Consider the following 15,726-nt stretch of genomic DNA (forward strand, 5'->3'; position numbering starts at 1 on the left):
GACATGCAAAGCCCCAGTGTTGCATAATTCACATACGTATGCACACATGCACACTAGACAGCTTGCATTAACAACAACAACAACAACAACAACAACAACAACAACAATAATAATAATAATAATAATAATAATAATAATTTTTTATTTATATCCCGCCCTCCCCAGCCGAAGCCAGGCTCAGAGCAGCTAACAGCAATAAAAGTAACACAGCATTCTAAAATGAATATTCTAAAATCAATTCAAAATCAAATGGCAATCACTGGGCCAGAGTTCTACGAGGATCACCAAAGGAGGGGGTCAGACTGTGCCTTGGCCAAAGGCCTGGTGGAACAGCTCTGTCTTGCAGGCCCTGCGGAAAGATGTCAAGTCCCGCAGGGCCCTAGTCTCTTGTGACATACCGTTTCACCAGATCGGAGCCACAGCCGAAAAAGCCCTGGCTCTGGTTGAGGCTAGCCTAACCTCTCTGTGGCCCGGGACCTCCAAAATATTTTTATTTGAAGACCATAAGGTCCTCCGTGGAGCATACCAGGAGAGGCGGTCCTGTAGGTATGAGGGTCCTAGGCCGTATAGGGCTTTAAAGGTTAAAACCAGCACCTTAAACCTGATCCTGTACTCCACCAGGAGCCAGTGCAGCTGGTATAGCACTGGGTGAATGTGATCCCGTGGCGAGGACCCCGTAAGGAGTCTCGCTGCGGCATTCTGCACCCGCTGGAGTTTCTGGGTCAGTCTCAAGGGCAGCCCCGCATAGAGTGAGTTACAATAATCAAGTCTGGAGGTGACTGTCGCATGGATCACAGTGGCTAGGTCAGGGCAAGAGAAGTAAGGAGCCAACTGCTTAGCTTGGCGGAGATGAAAAAATGCTGCCTTTGTTATAGCTTTTGACATGGTTTTGACACTGTAAGAACACCAGAGCAGCATGTTGGAGGAGGCCATTGGCCCATCTAATCCAGCAATCTGTGCTCACAGCAACCACCAGGATGCCTGTGGGAAACCTGCAAGCAGGAACTGGGCACATGAGAACTCTCCCCTCTTGTGGTTTCCATCAACAGGCAGACAGAAGGATACTGCCTCTGACAGTGGAGGAAGAGCATAGCTATGCAGATAGGAGCCACAGACAGCCCTATCTTCCATGAATTTGTCCAAATCTCTTTTAATGCCATTCTAGCTCATGGGCAGGGATGCGGATGGCGCTGTGGATTAAACCACAGATCCTAGGACTTGCCAATCAGAAGTTCGGCGGTTCGAATCCCCGCGACGGGGTGAGCTCCCGTTGTTCGGTCCCTGCTCCTGCCAACCTAGCAGTTCGAAAGCACGCCAAAGTGCAAGTAGATAAATAGGTACCACTCCGGCGGGAAGGTAAACGGCATTTCCATGCGCTGCTCTGGTTTGCCAGAAGTGGCTTAGTCATGCTGGCCACATGACCCGGAAGCTGTACGCTGGCTCCCTCGGCCAATAAAGCAAGATGAGTGCCACAACCCCAGAGTCGGCCACGACTGGACCTAATGGTCAGGGGTCCCTTTACCTTTAACTTTAGCTCATGGACATCACTGCCTCCTGTGGGAGGGAGTTCCATAGTTTAACTATGCACTGCAAGAAGTCTGTCTCCTGGGCGCCAGGGATACAAGGTCCCTCTGAACTGCAGAAAGTAGTCACGGAGGAGGCCACTCGTTGCACTTCCGGCCTTGCCACCTCCCAAGCAGCCTCTTCTCAGGGTTGTGATTCTTGCAAGCCACAATTCTGCATCGAACTCGGTTAGGTTGCTCTGGGGCTCCCCATGCAGAGAGGCAGTGCAGGGACTGCCTGTTGCAGCTCTGCACAAAACATCTCCCTTTTGCTTCTGATTTGGCTGCTTCACGTAGAAACTCAGGGCTTGGGCTACTTTAAAGGGCAAGTGATTCTTGACACGCCCTGAAAGCGTGAGATCATAAGAAACAAAACTTTTCCTCCCATTTCGTAACTGCATTTATCAGAAGCACTGAGCTTGGAGGGGGGAGCTGATTAGTTTATTCTTGAGAAGATTAATCACAGAGGCTGTTTACAGTGGTGCTCCGCAAGACGAATGCCTCGCAAGACAAAAAACTCGCTAGACGAAAGAGTTTTCTGTATTTTGAGTCATTCCGCAAGACGAATTTCCCTATGAGCTTGCTTCGCAAGACGAAACATCTTGCGAGTTCTTGCGAGTTTTTTTTCCTTTTTCTTAAAGCCGCTAAGCCGCTAATAGACACTAAGCCGCTAATAGCTGTGCTTCGCAAGACTAAAAAACCACTAGACGAAGAGACTCGCGGAATGGATTAATTTCGTCTTGCGAGGCACCACTGTATATACGGGGCAGCCCGGATGGAACAGGAGCAGGTGCTAGCTTGTTCCACTTTCTTGAAATCCTCCCTGCAAGGCAGTTGTTTGTAGGCGCCCCTGTGTTGGGAAGAGGGCAGTGCAGACAGAAGCAAGTGTCTAGGCAAACTAAGTAGGCAAACTAAGGCCCAGGGGCCAGATTCGGCCCAATCGCCTTCTCAATCCAGCCCGCAGTCAGTCCAGGAATCAGCGTGTTTTTACATGAGTAGAATGTGTGCTTTTATTTCAAATGCATCTCTGGGTTATTTGTGGGGCCTGCCTGGTGTTTTTACATGAGTAGAATGTGTGCTTTTATTTCAAATGCATCTCTGGGTTATTCGTGGGGCATAGGAATTCGTTCGTGTGGTTTTTTCGAAAATATAGTCTGATCCCCCACAAGGTCTGAGGGACAGTGGACCGGCCTCCTGCTGAAAAAGTTTGCCGACCCCTGCTAGGGTCATATTCGCCTGCTTCCCTGTGGTGAGGAAGGAGACAAACCAGAAGTTGCCTATGGTCATCTTGCCTGCTTGCCTGCCTGCCTTTTTCAGGATACTTCCTCCAGGGTAGTGAATGCAAATGGCCCCATGTGCTAGAGGGGACCATTAACAACTACTCCAGCAGCCAGTTGGGGCCCCTCCCTCCCTCCCTCCTCCTGTTGCCACTTTCGATATTATATTGCTGTATTTTTTATGTTTTTATTTCTTTGTTTGTTGCATTTATATCCTTCCTCTTTTTCCATGGAGCTCAAGGTTCCTGACAGTTAAGCTGCCTCAATCATTGTGAAGGGGGAATAAATATTTTCAGTAAATCATCTAGATAGGCAGGCAAGCAGGCATGTGCTAGAAATGTTTTCTGAGGATTTTATTTCATCCTGGACTGGTTTGAAAATGCCCCCTCATCTAAGGCCCCATCTTCATTATATATTTAAAGCAGTATCATACTGCTTCAAGCAGTCATGGCTTCCCCCAAAGAATCCTGGGAGCTGTAGTTTGTTAAGGGAGCTGAGAGTTGTTAGGAGACCCCCATTCTCCTCACAGAGCTCATAACCTCCAGCATTTCTCCAATGAAAATAATAGTAATAATAATAATAATAATTTTTTTAAAAAAAATATTTATACCCTGCCCTCCCCGGCCAGAACCGAGCTCAAGGCGGCTAACACCAGTAAAATTACAGTAAAAACATAATAGGAAAAGAAAAAAACAATTTAAAATGCAGGTTAAAATGCAGCCTCATTTTAAGAGTAGCCCATAAATCAAAACCAAAACCATAAGGGGAGGGAAACATAAGGGTCAGACTGAGTCCAAACCAAAGGCCAGGCGGAACAGCTCTGTCTTGCAGGCCCTGCAGAAAGATGTCAAGTCCCACAGGGCCCTGGTCTCTTGTGACAGAGCATTCCACCAAGTCGGGGCCAGTACTGAAAAGGCCCTGGCCCTAGGTGAGACCAATAGGGACATCTCATTCAACAGTAAATAATAACAATTTTATTATTTATACACTGCCCATCTGACTGGGTAGCCCCAACCACACTGGGTGGCTTCCAACATACAGTGGTGCCTCGCAAGACGAAAAGAATCCGTTCCGCGAGTCTCTTCATCTTGCGGTTTTTTCGTCTTGCGAAGCAAGCCCATTAGCGGCTTAGCGAATTAGTGCTATTAGCGGCTTAGCAGATCAGCTGATAAGCGGCTTAGCGGATCAGCTGATAAGCGGCTTAGTGGATCAGCTGATAAGCGGCTTAGCGGCTTAGAAAAAGGGGGGGGGACCCGCAGGAACTCGCAAGACATTTTCGTCTCGTGAAGCAAGCCCATAGGAAATTCGTTTTGCGAAGCACCTCCAAAACGGAAAACCCTTTCGTCTAGCGGGTTTTCCGTCTTGCGAGGCATTCGTCTTGCTGTATATAAAAGCATAATAAAACATGAAATGTTTTAAATCTTCCCTATATAGGGTTGCCTTCAGATGTCTTCCAAAGGTTGTATAGTTAGTTATTTCCTTGGCTCAGGGGTCACATAGCTCCATACCTTCCAACATTTCTCCGATGAAAATAGGACATCCTAAAGAAAAATGGGACATTCTGGGATCATATCAGAAACTGCGACAGCTTCTGTAAATCCTGGACTGTCCCTGGAAAATAGGGACAGGTGGAAGATCTGAGAGCTACATTTCTCAGAGTGGTTTAGCAATCAGCCCCTCTTCCCAGGGAACTCTAGGAACCATAGGTCTGTGAGGGGCGAAAGGGGTCTCCTGATGACTCTCAGCACCCTTAGCAAACTAAAGTTTCTAGGATTTGGGGGGGGGGGAGCAATGACTAAATCTCATCTAAACAGCCTTGTGTGGAGAAGCTAAGTCGGTTAGAAGCAAGCATTTCCCCTGCGACTTAGCTTTCTGCAAGCTGGGAGAGTTTGACATAAAAGTAGAAACATTCATTCTAGATGCAGGATAAGCCCAGTGGTCTCTTGGGAACCTTACTAAACATCCTTCTCATCTTTGTCTCTCTCTCTCCCCCCCCCCCCCACAGCAAACCTTGGATCCCATTGATGAAGTTGCTGCTCTGATTGCTGCCACTGTTCATGACGTGGATCATCCAGGCCGAACAAATTCCTTCCTGTGCAATGCAGGAAGTGAGCTGGCCATTTTGTACAACGACACAGCAGTGTTGGAGAGCCATCATGCCGCCTTGGCCTTCCAGATCACCACACGGGACGATAAATGCAATATTTTTAAAAACATGGAGAGGTGAGTTTTCAAAACGGGGGATCTGCCATGCTTAGGCTATAGTCTCTACATACCTTGAAGTGATGTTTTCGAAAAGGAAACGGCAAGGAAATGCACCAGACAAAAAATGGCATTGGAGGATGATATACATACTGGAGGTCTGGTAGGAAGGGTTGCGAAACAGCTCCCTAAGATCTCATAAACCTAAGGGCTGATTCAGATGGTCAGGAAAAAGCACTTGGGTACAGACCTTTAGGGACTACGCCACTCCCTAATGAAGGTGAGGATCACATATTGAACTGCCTCCCAGTGAAAAACACTTCCACCCTTCCCTGCATGTGGAAAGCTAGAACTCCAGGAAAAGGGTTCTCCCCATGTGCTAACTTTCCACATGCAAGGAAATTTTGATATGGCGAGAGAGGCATTCACACATATTCCCCACCTGCATTCTGGAGTACAGTGGTACCTCGGGTGACATATGCTTCAGGTTACAGACGCTTCAGGTTACAGACTCCACTAACCCAGAAATAGTGCTTCAGGTTAAGAACTTTGCTTCAGCATGAGAACAGAAATTGTGCTCCGGTGGCGTGGCAGCAGCAGGAGGCCCCATTAGCTAAAGTGATGCTTCAGGTTAAGAACAGTTTCAGGTTAAGTACGGACCTCCGGAACAAATTAAGTATTTTTTATTTTTTTTTAAATAATTTTTATTCAATTTTCAATTTTAAAGACAAAACAAACTTACATAAAAAAAAATCAAAACAAAGGTAAAACAAACACAAAACAAAACAAAACACAACCAAATTTTCATCTCCTTCTTTCAATGACTTCCCCGCACTCCCCTGCCCACCTTCCATTTTCACTACATAGCTCAGCAAATTATTTATTAGGTCTCTTAAAAATTATTCAATTCTTTCCTTCCAATTTATCTTTTCCCCCTTTTTAACTTATCATAATTTTACATGTTCCCTTTCCCATATTGGATCTATTCTCCAAGGTCGGCGTAATTTCTCTCCCACAAACTCATCCTTTTTTTTTTTTTTTAATATTAAATCTAAAATCATAATATTTCAGTTCCAAATCCCAGGTTTTTACCACCCCAAATTCCCCTCCCCCCTGCCCCCGCTTTGCCCCTACCCAAATAGATAAACAACAGTTTTAGCCCGGATTTCTGACATCCGAGGCCTTCAGGCCCCAGTTAGCCTCTCTCCGCCGATTTTGTTTATAGTCCTCTTTGTTGGTCTTCCCTTCTCCATGAAGTTCTGTCAGCAGCTCCTCATATTTTCTTTCTTCCAAATCAAACAAAGGCAGTTTTTGACCAAAGACAACAAATCTCCCAAAGTCCAGCCCCAGAAAGAAGTCCCCATTGAACTTGTTCATTCTTTGTTGATTCAATATTTTGATTATTCCAGGGGCTTCTCTCTTCCTCTGGCCCTGCAGATCTGCAATCCCATAGTCATCCTCCTTGTTTCTTTGATTCCCAAAAGTTACAGGTTTCTGTTTGCATTCTTGTTGAACTCTTTCTTTTTCTCCTTCCCCCCATAGGGTTATCTCTCCTTCTGCAGCTGCAAATTTTTTTTCCACTTGTTTAGTTCCATTGACAGAGTCGTTAAGTTTAAGACTGAAGGTCATCAACTGTTCAGTCATAATTGTGTTCTGTTTTTGCAAGGTTCCCACCAGACAAAACATTTTTTGTATCTCTGCCAGTAATTTTCCTTCAGCAGCCATTGCAATGTCATCAGTTCCCTCCAGAGGGATCTCCATCATGAATCTCACCCAACAGTCAGTTACTTTGTTGTTAAGGATTATTTTGTTTCCAATCAGTTCAATCAATTCAGTTTCAATGTAGCATTTAATCCAGAAAAGCAGTTATAACACAGTTCCACGTTTCGGCTAGTCGTTTGACAGCTCTTTTTGACAGCTGTCAAACTCCTTATTCTGTTTCTCGGGCTCCCACACTGGGCGCTACCCGGGTCTGGGGGGGTCAACTTAAAAAGCAAAACCCCCGGAATTCCTCTTTCTTCCACTCCTGCTCAAATTACTTCTTAATTCAGTTTGTGAAAGTTCTCCGTTTAAGCACCAAAGTCTTTCCGACCTGGTGCTATCTCTTTGCTTTAAATCTTTTGGTGGGGAGGGGGAGTGCGGACTTCCTTTTTAACACGTCCCCCCGATCATACTCGAATTCGTAAATAAGAAACTTTTAGTGCCGAAATTTCCTTTTACTCACGGGTTACATTTTCAGTCCAAATTTTAAGAAGAAAGACAGCGCTCTCCGGTCATGGCTCGCGGCTTCGCTCCGCCAAGGCAGCGATCGACTCTCAGCACCACGCCACTCTCCGGTCCACTCCGTAGCCTTTAAAAAGGCTCTTCGCGGGTCAGGGAGGGCGCTTAAGGTGCCCACCGAGTCACCATGTCCGCAGGCTTCCGCGCCTGCGGTTTCTAAGGGTCCCCGTGTCGCCGGCACGGCAAGACCCGTCCTTAGCGGAGCCGACTCCCTCCGGAGCTCAGAGGGAGTCCGCCATTACCCGTTCGCGCTATCCCGGAAGTCCCCGGAACAAATTAAGTATTTAACCCAAGGTACCAATGTACTATAGCCTTGAGAAGTCTCCTTCATTGATAGCCTGCACATTTAAGCAGCAAAATTTAGTTTTAGATTTATCAACTTACTTTATAGTTTTCGAGTCATCCACTAAAATTCTAGTGGATGGATCAAAAGGGGTCAATTTCAGGAGCATTTGAATTTGAATTACTGGTGCTGTTGTTCGGTTCTGTTGTTGAAATAGGGTTTTTTTTATAATAAAAAAAAACTATCCGGAGAATTAGTTAGAATGCAGTTCCTTTTAAAGTCAAATCATTTGGTTAAGTGGTTCAAAATGCAAAGGATTAACAGACTGAAATTTTTTTAATTGGCTGACAGCTCTAGTAAACTATAAAGCTCTGCGTGTTGTTCGGATTGTTCCCAAGTTTTCAATCAGAAACCTTTTCAGTCAGAATCTAAACAGGATGGCCTTGAGCCCATGCATATCCCACACATCCCTTCTTTACGCAGGAATGAATACCGAACCCTCCGGCAGGCCATTATCGACATGGTCCTGGCCACAGAAATGACCAAGCACTTTGAGCACGTCAACAAGTTTGTCAACAGCATCAACAAGCCGCTGGCAGCGCTTGAAGAGAACGGGGTAAGAGGCTCTCCGGGGAAGGCAAGGAGATGCGAAAGCTTCAAGTGGATGTTAATTTATTACTTAATTTGGGAGCTAATTGGCCTGCAAATTTCACACTGCTTCCTGAGGAGCAGAATAACATCTAGGCAAATCCTTTCTCCTATACATCTTTCAGGATTTTCCCTATTTCCAGCCCAAGAGCCAGTGTAGTATTGTTGTTGTTGTTGTTGTTGTTGTTGTTGTTGTTGTTGTTGTTGTTGTTGTTACTACAGTGGTACCTCTGGTTACATACGCTTCAGGTTACAGACTCCGCTAACCCAGAAATAGTGCCTCGGGTTAAGAACTTTGCTTCAGGATGAGAACAGAAATCGTGCTCCGGCGGCATGGTAGCAGCAGGAGGCCCATTAGCTAAAGTGGTGCTTCAGGTTAAGAACAGTTTCAGGTTAAGAACGGACCTCCGGAACGAATTAAGTACTTAACCCGAGGTACCACTGTATTTTTATGCAAAACAAATGTTGTTTTTTAAGAGAGAGAGAGAGAAAGAGAGAGGGGGGGTATGTGGTACAGTTTCCAGGGGACTTTACTGCATCCTAGAATGAAGGTGGTTTGCGCCCCACTCAAAACCATGCCCCTGGGGCTATGCCCCCACCACTGCTTCGCCCCTGTCCCATCCTTCTTGGCATGAGAGCAAAAGGAAACTGCCGCTGAACAACCCATCTAGTCCAGCATCCTGGAAGGAGGTTTGTGAATGGCCCTTATCTAAATGGCCATTTATTAGCTTGTGGAAAGCTAGCCTGTTGGTAAGCAGAGATCTTTTCCCTAAGAAAGAAGGGGCTGCTGGGTGGCCCACCTGGTCTGGCGTCCTCTACTCCCAGTGGTCAAGCAGATGCCTAAGATGCACGACTTGAGTGCAACAGCTTTTCCACTCCTTGAGATTCCCAAGAACTGGGATTCAGAGGCATACTCTGCCAGCGGAGCTGAATATAGCCATTGTGGTTAGTAGGTAAAGGTAAAGGACCCAAGGATGGTTAAGTCCAGTCAAAGGCGACTATGGGGTTGCGACACTCATCTCGCTTTCAGGCCGAGGGAACTGGCATTTGTCCACAGACAGCTTTCAGGGTCATGTGGCCAGCAGGATTAAACCGCTTCTGGCACAACAGGACACCATGACGGAAGCCAGAGCGCACAGAAACGCCGTCTACCTTCCCTCCGCAGTGGTACCTATTTATCTACTTGCACTGGTGTGATTTCAAACTGCTAGGTCGGCAGGAGCTGGGACAGAGCAACGGGAGCTCACCCTGTTGCGGGAATTCGAGCTGCCGACCTTCCGAACGGCAAGCCCAAGAGGCTTAGAGGTTTAGTCCACAGCTCCAGCAATGGCCTTTTTCGTCCATGAATCTGCTTAACCTTCTTTTAAAGCCATCCAAGTTGGTGGCTAACAGTAATTCCATCGTTTTAGCTATGCACCCTATAAAGAAGTGCTTTATTTTATGTCTCCTGAATTTTCCAATATTCAGCTTCAGTGGACATCCCTGAATTCTAGTATCACGGGAGAGGGAGAAAAATTTCTCTTCCTCCAGGTCCATGAATAATTTTTGCACACTTCCATCATGTTGCCTCTTGTCCTTTAGAGAGAGCTGCAAGTTTCACCTTTCGTCCTTTTTTTGTATGCACACATTTTAAAAGGGTAAGGGTACGAAGCAGCCGTTGGATAAGGGCAAATAGATCACATTTGCTGCTGGGTTTCTCATGCCTTTTTTTTTTAAAAAAAAGTCTTATTTTCTTTTCTGTACCACATTCTCTTATAAGTGCCGTTTTAGGTCTCTCCTCGCTTTGCAGTTGCAGTTGGCGTGCCCTTTTCATTTATTCACACCTCTATCTGTCTTCCTTGCAAAGCGGCTGAGAGGAACAGTTTCGGGATTTTGAGAGCAGAGATTTGGCATCTCCCAGCAAGTAACTTGCCAGTTCCGATGGGCTGGTTTTGTTGTGGTTTGACAACTCACACACACAAACACCTTGCACCCCCCCCCCAAGGAAAGCACTTTCTCCTTGCAGTTAAAAAGGACATCTATGCTGCTGAAGGACGGAAAAGCTGGAAACTGAGGTCCCCGGCTACTCTACTCGTCCTTTAATGTGTTTACTTTTACATTGTGGGTTGGAGGCTTCCTCCGAGTCTGCTGCCCTTTGTACACAACTGTGCAGGAGGTGGCTGTTTTTAGCTTCTTCACAAAGGGCTCCTTTGAGCTTCCCTTGAAATCTTTCCATTCATTCAGCGAGAAGTTGGATCAGGCCCAAGTATTTTGAAGTCAGTGCAACGAGAACTGAAGCCCCAATTCCTTTGGTCATCTCAGCAGTTGGTCCTTGATGAACAATGGGGGTCCCATTGAAGCGCCATTTGGAAACTTGATCAAATGGCAATGCCGCACAGAGGGCCAGACTCTGGACTCCAGGCTGAATGGCTGGGCTCTTCCACGCAGGATCAAAGCCTTTTTCGGTGGCTAAATTGGCCAAAAACAGCTGCCTTTCCTAATTCCATACTCATTGGCTTCATTTGAAATCACACTTTCCCCCCATAAGCTTTCATGGATAAGAGTAGGGGTGAAAGCCATCCTTTAAGCATTTGAATTTATGAGAGGGGAGGGAAAATATGGGGGGGGGAGTAGTTGATGAATGAAGTTTGGATGATGGGGGGGGGAGTAGGTGTTTGATAGACAGTGATTGACATAACTCTTAACATATGTTTTTACTTTTTTAATGTTTCAGATAGTTGTTTTCTACTGACTATTTTATTATGTAAGCCACTTTGAGTTTTATTACAGTCAAAGGATGCAGGTGGCGCTGTGGTCTAAACCACTCAGCCTCTTGGGCTTGCTGATCAGAAGGTTGGCAGTTCGAATCCCCACAACAGGGTGAGCTCCCGTTTCTCTGTCCCAGCTCCTGCCAACCTAGCAGTTTGAAAGCACACCAGTGCAAGTAGATAAATAGGTACCACAGCAGTGGGAAGGTAAATGGCGTTTCCATGCACTCTGGTTTCTGTCACAGTGTTCTCTTGCACCAGAAGTGGTTCAGTCATGCTGGCCACATGACCCAGAAAGCTGTCTGTGGACAAATGCCGGCTCCCTCGGCCTGAAAGCGAGATGAGCACCACAGCTCCATAGTCACCTTTGACTGGACTTAACCAGGGGTCCTTTACCTTAATTACAATCAAGCAGTATATCAAGCTTGTGAAATAAATAAATTAAAACTAATAATAATAATAGTTTATTTATATGCCACCCATCAGACTGGGTTGCCCCAGCCGCTCTGGGTGGTGTCCAACAAATTAAAACACAACACATCAAACATTGAAAACTTCCCTGAAAGTTTCTTGAGCCTACAGTTCATGCAGGTTCCTCTCCCCATCCCTCAATACCCATGTGTGTGAAAGTGTGTTCATGCATCCGAAGCAGACTTTGATCCTTTAAAGCCGCTATGAATCTGTTCATGTTTAAGGTTCCCACAAGATTCTTTGTTTATACGTGATGCCTTTGAAGTTCCTGCACAGATGCTGATGGTACATTTTTGTCAACTTTTCGATAAGGGCGCAAATGGAGATAGCGATTCCATCAAAACCGTCCTCACGTCTCCCGAAAACCGGATCCTGATCAAACGCATGCTCATTAAGTGTGCTGATGTTTCCAACCCGTGTCGGCCCCTGGAGCAGTGTGTCGAGTGGGCAGGCCGCATCTCTGAGGAATATTTTGCACAGGTGGGTGAGATACGGCCAGCTGGAGAAATTTCAGCTGAGAAAGAGAGAGAGAAAGAGAGAGAGAAATCAACAGTGCATAGTTCGTTTTTGGTTGTTAGTTTGTTAATTTCAATATCATTTGTGGATTAGGAGAGTTGTAATGCTTTGTGAATTTTATAATAACTTTATAATACAGCTTTTCTTGTGGCTGTGCTGTTTAATCTATTTTTAAGTTGTTTGGTTAATAGTGTTTTATAGAAGGTGGTTGTTTTATGGATGAGTTGTTAATTGTTTTATATAATTTGTATTGCAATTGTGATGTTCTACTCTGTTATTATTTATTGTATGAAAGCCTCTTTGTGACACGTGTGAGTGGCATAGAAACTGAATGAATGAATGAATGTTGATATACGATACATGATTTTCATAGGAAGTTAAGGGTATGTGGAAGTGGATGTGTCTGTCTCCCCCTTCATTTCTGACCCTAGCTCAGTATAATATCCTCCTTGTTCTGAAATCACCCCCAAATGAAAGCAGTCAACCTATGTGTGCTCTTAGACCAGGTCACAACCACAACCCATCTTAAGATTCTGCAACTTTCTAAGATTATGCAATAATCTTGATTTTTCATATGCTTCGGTATACTGCTTCTCGTACTGATTTTTTTAGCCAAGAGAACATCTTATAAATGCTCAAATAAATAAATAATCAAAAGTTGAGAGCTCATTAACAATAACAGACAAAACAGTCGTAACAATGGGTTTCTTTTGGGCGGGGGTTGTTTTTCAGACAGATGACGAGAAAAGGCAAGGATTGCCTGTTGTGATGCCTGTTTTTGACCGGAACACTTGTAGCATCCCCAAATCTCAAATATCCTTCATTGATTATTTCATCACCGACATGTTTGACGCTTGGGATGGTAAGTAACCTCTTATCCCCTTGACAGCTGCTCAGTAGGCAATCCAGAATATTGTTAAGATTTGCTTAGAATAACAAGACTGTGTTGAAAATCTGCAAATTAATTGAACCCAAAAAACAGGCCTCTAGCATGCAGTGTTCAGAGCCATTGGGCACCTTCCCCATCTTGTCTTATTCTGCAGGAACGTAAGCACTTTGTTTCCTTTCTTCTCCAGCCTTTGCAGATCTTCCAAATCTGATGCAGCATCTAGACAACAACTTCAAATACTGGAAGGGGCTGGACGACAAGAAGCTACGGACCCTCCGACCTCCCCCCGAATAGCAACCGGACATTTTGGTGGTGTGAACATTGCCCATCTGGAGGCGTTCCTACAAACTTGCATTTGAGAATGCATTTTCGGATTTGTTTTGGTCTCTTCAGTATTACAGCAAGGCCTTCCTGTACACAGCTTCGGAGAACTTGAGCATTCTAAGAATGTCTTGAGGTCAGCAGTGGACTCTTGGCAACCTCCCACCTAGGGACTCTGTGTTGAGTGAGCCTTTCAAGTTGAATTACACTGGACTGCTGCAATGTCTGTACTGAAGAGGGTTTGAAAGCGAACCTTTTTTTGGTTTTGTCTCACATTTTTGGCATTCTCTTCATGCCAGATTTCCAAAGCTTGAAGATAACCTCTTCCTTATAAAAGAGACAATTTTAACACATTAATCAGATCTACAAGTGAAGGCGGACATCTCCATCGGTGGTAATGTCTCAACAGTTATGAGGATACTTTTTAATGAGCACTTAAAGGAAGAAAAACCCCCCAGTTACATTGAACAATATTTGACATGCAAACCCTTTATGAAGGATTTTGGGAGGGGGGGAATCTTCTGAAAAATGGACATAGCTCTATTTTTTCGCATTGCAGAAGGCGCAATCATTCACTTCTGAGCACTACTGAGAGCCAGGTTTCTTTAAAATGAGTTTAGTAGCAAACGTAAACAAACGAACCCACCCACCCAACCTGCAAATCTTTTGAAGCTGATCGTTAGACATCTTTGATTAAAATATGTTTTATTTATTTTGTTAGATGTTCAATATTTTCTATGAATTTATAAAGACTTTAAAAGCCAAAGCCAACTTTAGATGCATTACAGATTTACATGATTCATACTCGTTACGCATTTTATTTTCATAATGCAAAACGCCGTACAATGAGGATACATTTTTATTGCACTGTAAGGATAGATGTGTATGTTGAAATATTGTTCAATTTTATGTTAATTAAAATAAGTTTTTATCAAAGGTCTCATTGGAGAGCCATCAAGCGAAATGACGTGGGTCATATAACTTGTACTGTGACCGTAGCTGGAACTCCCCAACACTGGAGTTGGGACAGTGATCCTCAGAGCCCTGGTTTAGTAGTAAAACCAAGGGCAACAGACTCAAAGCGCCCCCATCGTTCAGCCCAGACACTGAGATTCAGCTCCAAGGGCCTTCTGGTGGTTTCCTCCCTGCAAGAAATGAGGTTACAGGGAACCAGGCAAAGGGCCTTCTCGGTGGTGGCACCCGCCCTGTGGAACGCCCTCCCACCAAATGTCAAGTAAATAAACAATTATCTGACTTTTAGAAGACATCTGAAGGCAGCCCTGTTTAGGGAAGTTTTTAATGTTTTAACACCCAGACATCGTGTTTTTTATATTCTGTTGGGAGCCGCCCAGAGTGGCTGGGGGAACCCAGCCAGATGGGCGAGGTATAAATAATAATTATTATTATAGGTCAAACCCTCTTATCTCCAGGTGTTCTGAACCCCTGGTCTACCTGGCAGCAAGTCAGTAGGCCAGGTCCAAAGTTCAAAGTTCGAGGGTTGATCCGCACAAGTGAAGTCCAAAACCCAACGTCTGGGTCAGGAAAGGAGGTTCAGGGTCAATCCAAGTAGCAAAGTCCAGCAGTCAGGATACAATCCAAAGTCAAACCCAAAGCACAGCCCTGTGGCAGTCCAGGAACGTCCAAGTCAAGGCCTTTGAGCAGACACAGCGCCTCAGCTCTGCTGCCTTTTCTACTTTGCAGAATGATTGCAGCATCTGGGCTTAAGGAGACATCATCATCATCAAATCTTTTATTGGCATTGCATACAAACATCCAAAACAAATCAGTACAGAATTTCCACTTCCCCAGTGGCACAAAACATTTGCTAAAAGAAAGGAGGCAGAGCAGTCTATCGTCACATCTCTAGGTCTCATGGGAGATCAGACGTCTGCAGTGTATTTTGACGACAAAAAACCAAATAGAAATATCTAGCCACTAACTTGGTGAGCTCCTGATCATTCCCCAGTAATAGAAAATGTATGACTTCTGACTCTGGTTTCCATTTGGGGATGCAGAGTTGATCTAGAAATTGCTGACGGAGATCAGCATATAGTTTACAATTGAGAACCATATGTGTAAGGGTTTCCACCAGGTGGTCTTCACATGGGCAAGTTCTTTCTCCTTCCACCCTGCCTGAGAACCTTCCCCAAAGGAGGTCTGATGGATTTGAATTAAACCTGGCCAGCGAAAATGCCCTTCTTTCTTGAGGGTTAAGCAGAAATTCAAGGTAAGTGTGGTTAGTTTCATGTGCCCAAGAAAGAAGGAAATAAAGAGGGGAACATGTTTTCTCTGCTGCTACTGTTAGTGCTTGGCGTTCAATATCCCACAACCTAGTCTTTATTATAGCCTTGACAGATGGTAGGGACATCAATCGCAAAAGTTCCACTGACAGCCCGAGTTGCTGTACCTTCTTGTTAAACTGTTGTTGAGGAGACATGTGACCTCCTGTTTTGAACGTATTCCAGCTGAGGAATCACAGAGCTAGTGATTCCCACCTGGCCAGCTAAGGAACTGGGTTGTGGGCCCTTGG

General features: G+C 45.0%; 1 protein-coding gene across 5 annotated transcripts in view; it reads left to right on the forward strand.

Moving 5' to 3' along the window:
- Positions 1–15,391, forward strand: part of PDE8A (phosphodiesterase 8A) — a 198,463-nt gene extending 183,072 nt beyond the window's left edge. For 3 of the 5 annotated variants that reach the window (XM_081838860.1, XM_081838859.1, XM_081838861.1), the window contains exons 18-22: positions 4,845–5,062; positions 8,088–8,220; positions 11,783–11,950; positions 12,719–12,848; positions 13,063–14,132. In XM_081838860.1, coding sequence (XP_081694986.1) covers positions 4,845–5,062; positions 8,088–8,220; positions 11,783–11,950; positions 12,719–12,848; positions 13,063–13,169 — 756 coding nt within the window. In that variant the 3' untranslated portion in view covers positions 13,170–14,132. Of the gene's footprint in view, positions 1–4,844; positions 5,063–8,087; positions 8,221–11,694; positions 11,951–12,718; positions 12,849–13,062; positions 14,133–15,288 lie in introns of those variants that run through there. The other 2 variants (XR_014150840.1, XM_081838862.1) reach the window with 2 other exon arrangements.
- The last annotated feature ends 335 nt before the right edge of the window (positions 15,392–15,726 follow it).

This window comes from Podarcis erhardii (genome assembly GCF_964252035.2).
Source record: "Podarcis erhardii genome assembly, chromosome: 14".
NCBI lineage: Eukaryota > Metazoa > Chordata > Lepidosauria > Squamata > Lacertidae > Podarcis > Podarcis erhardii.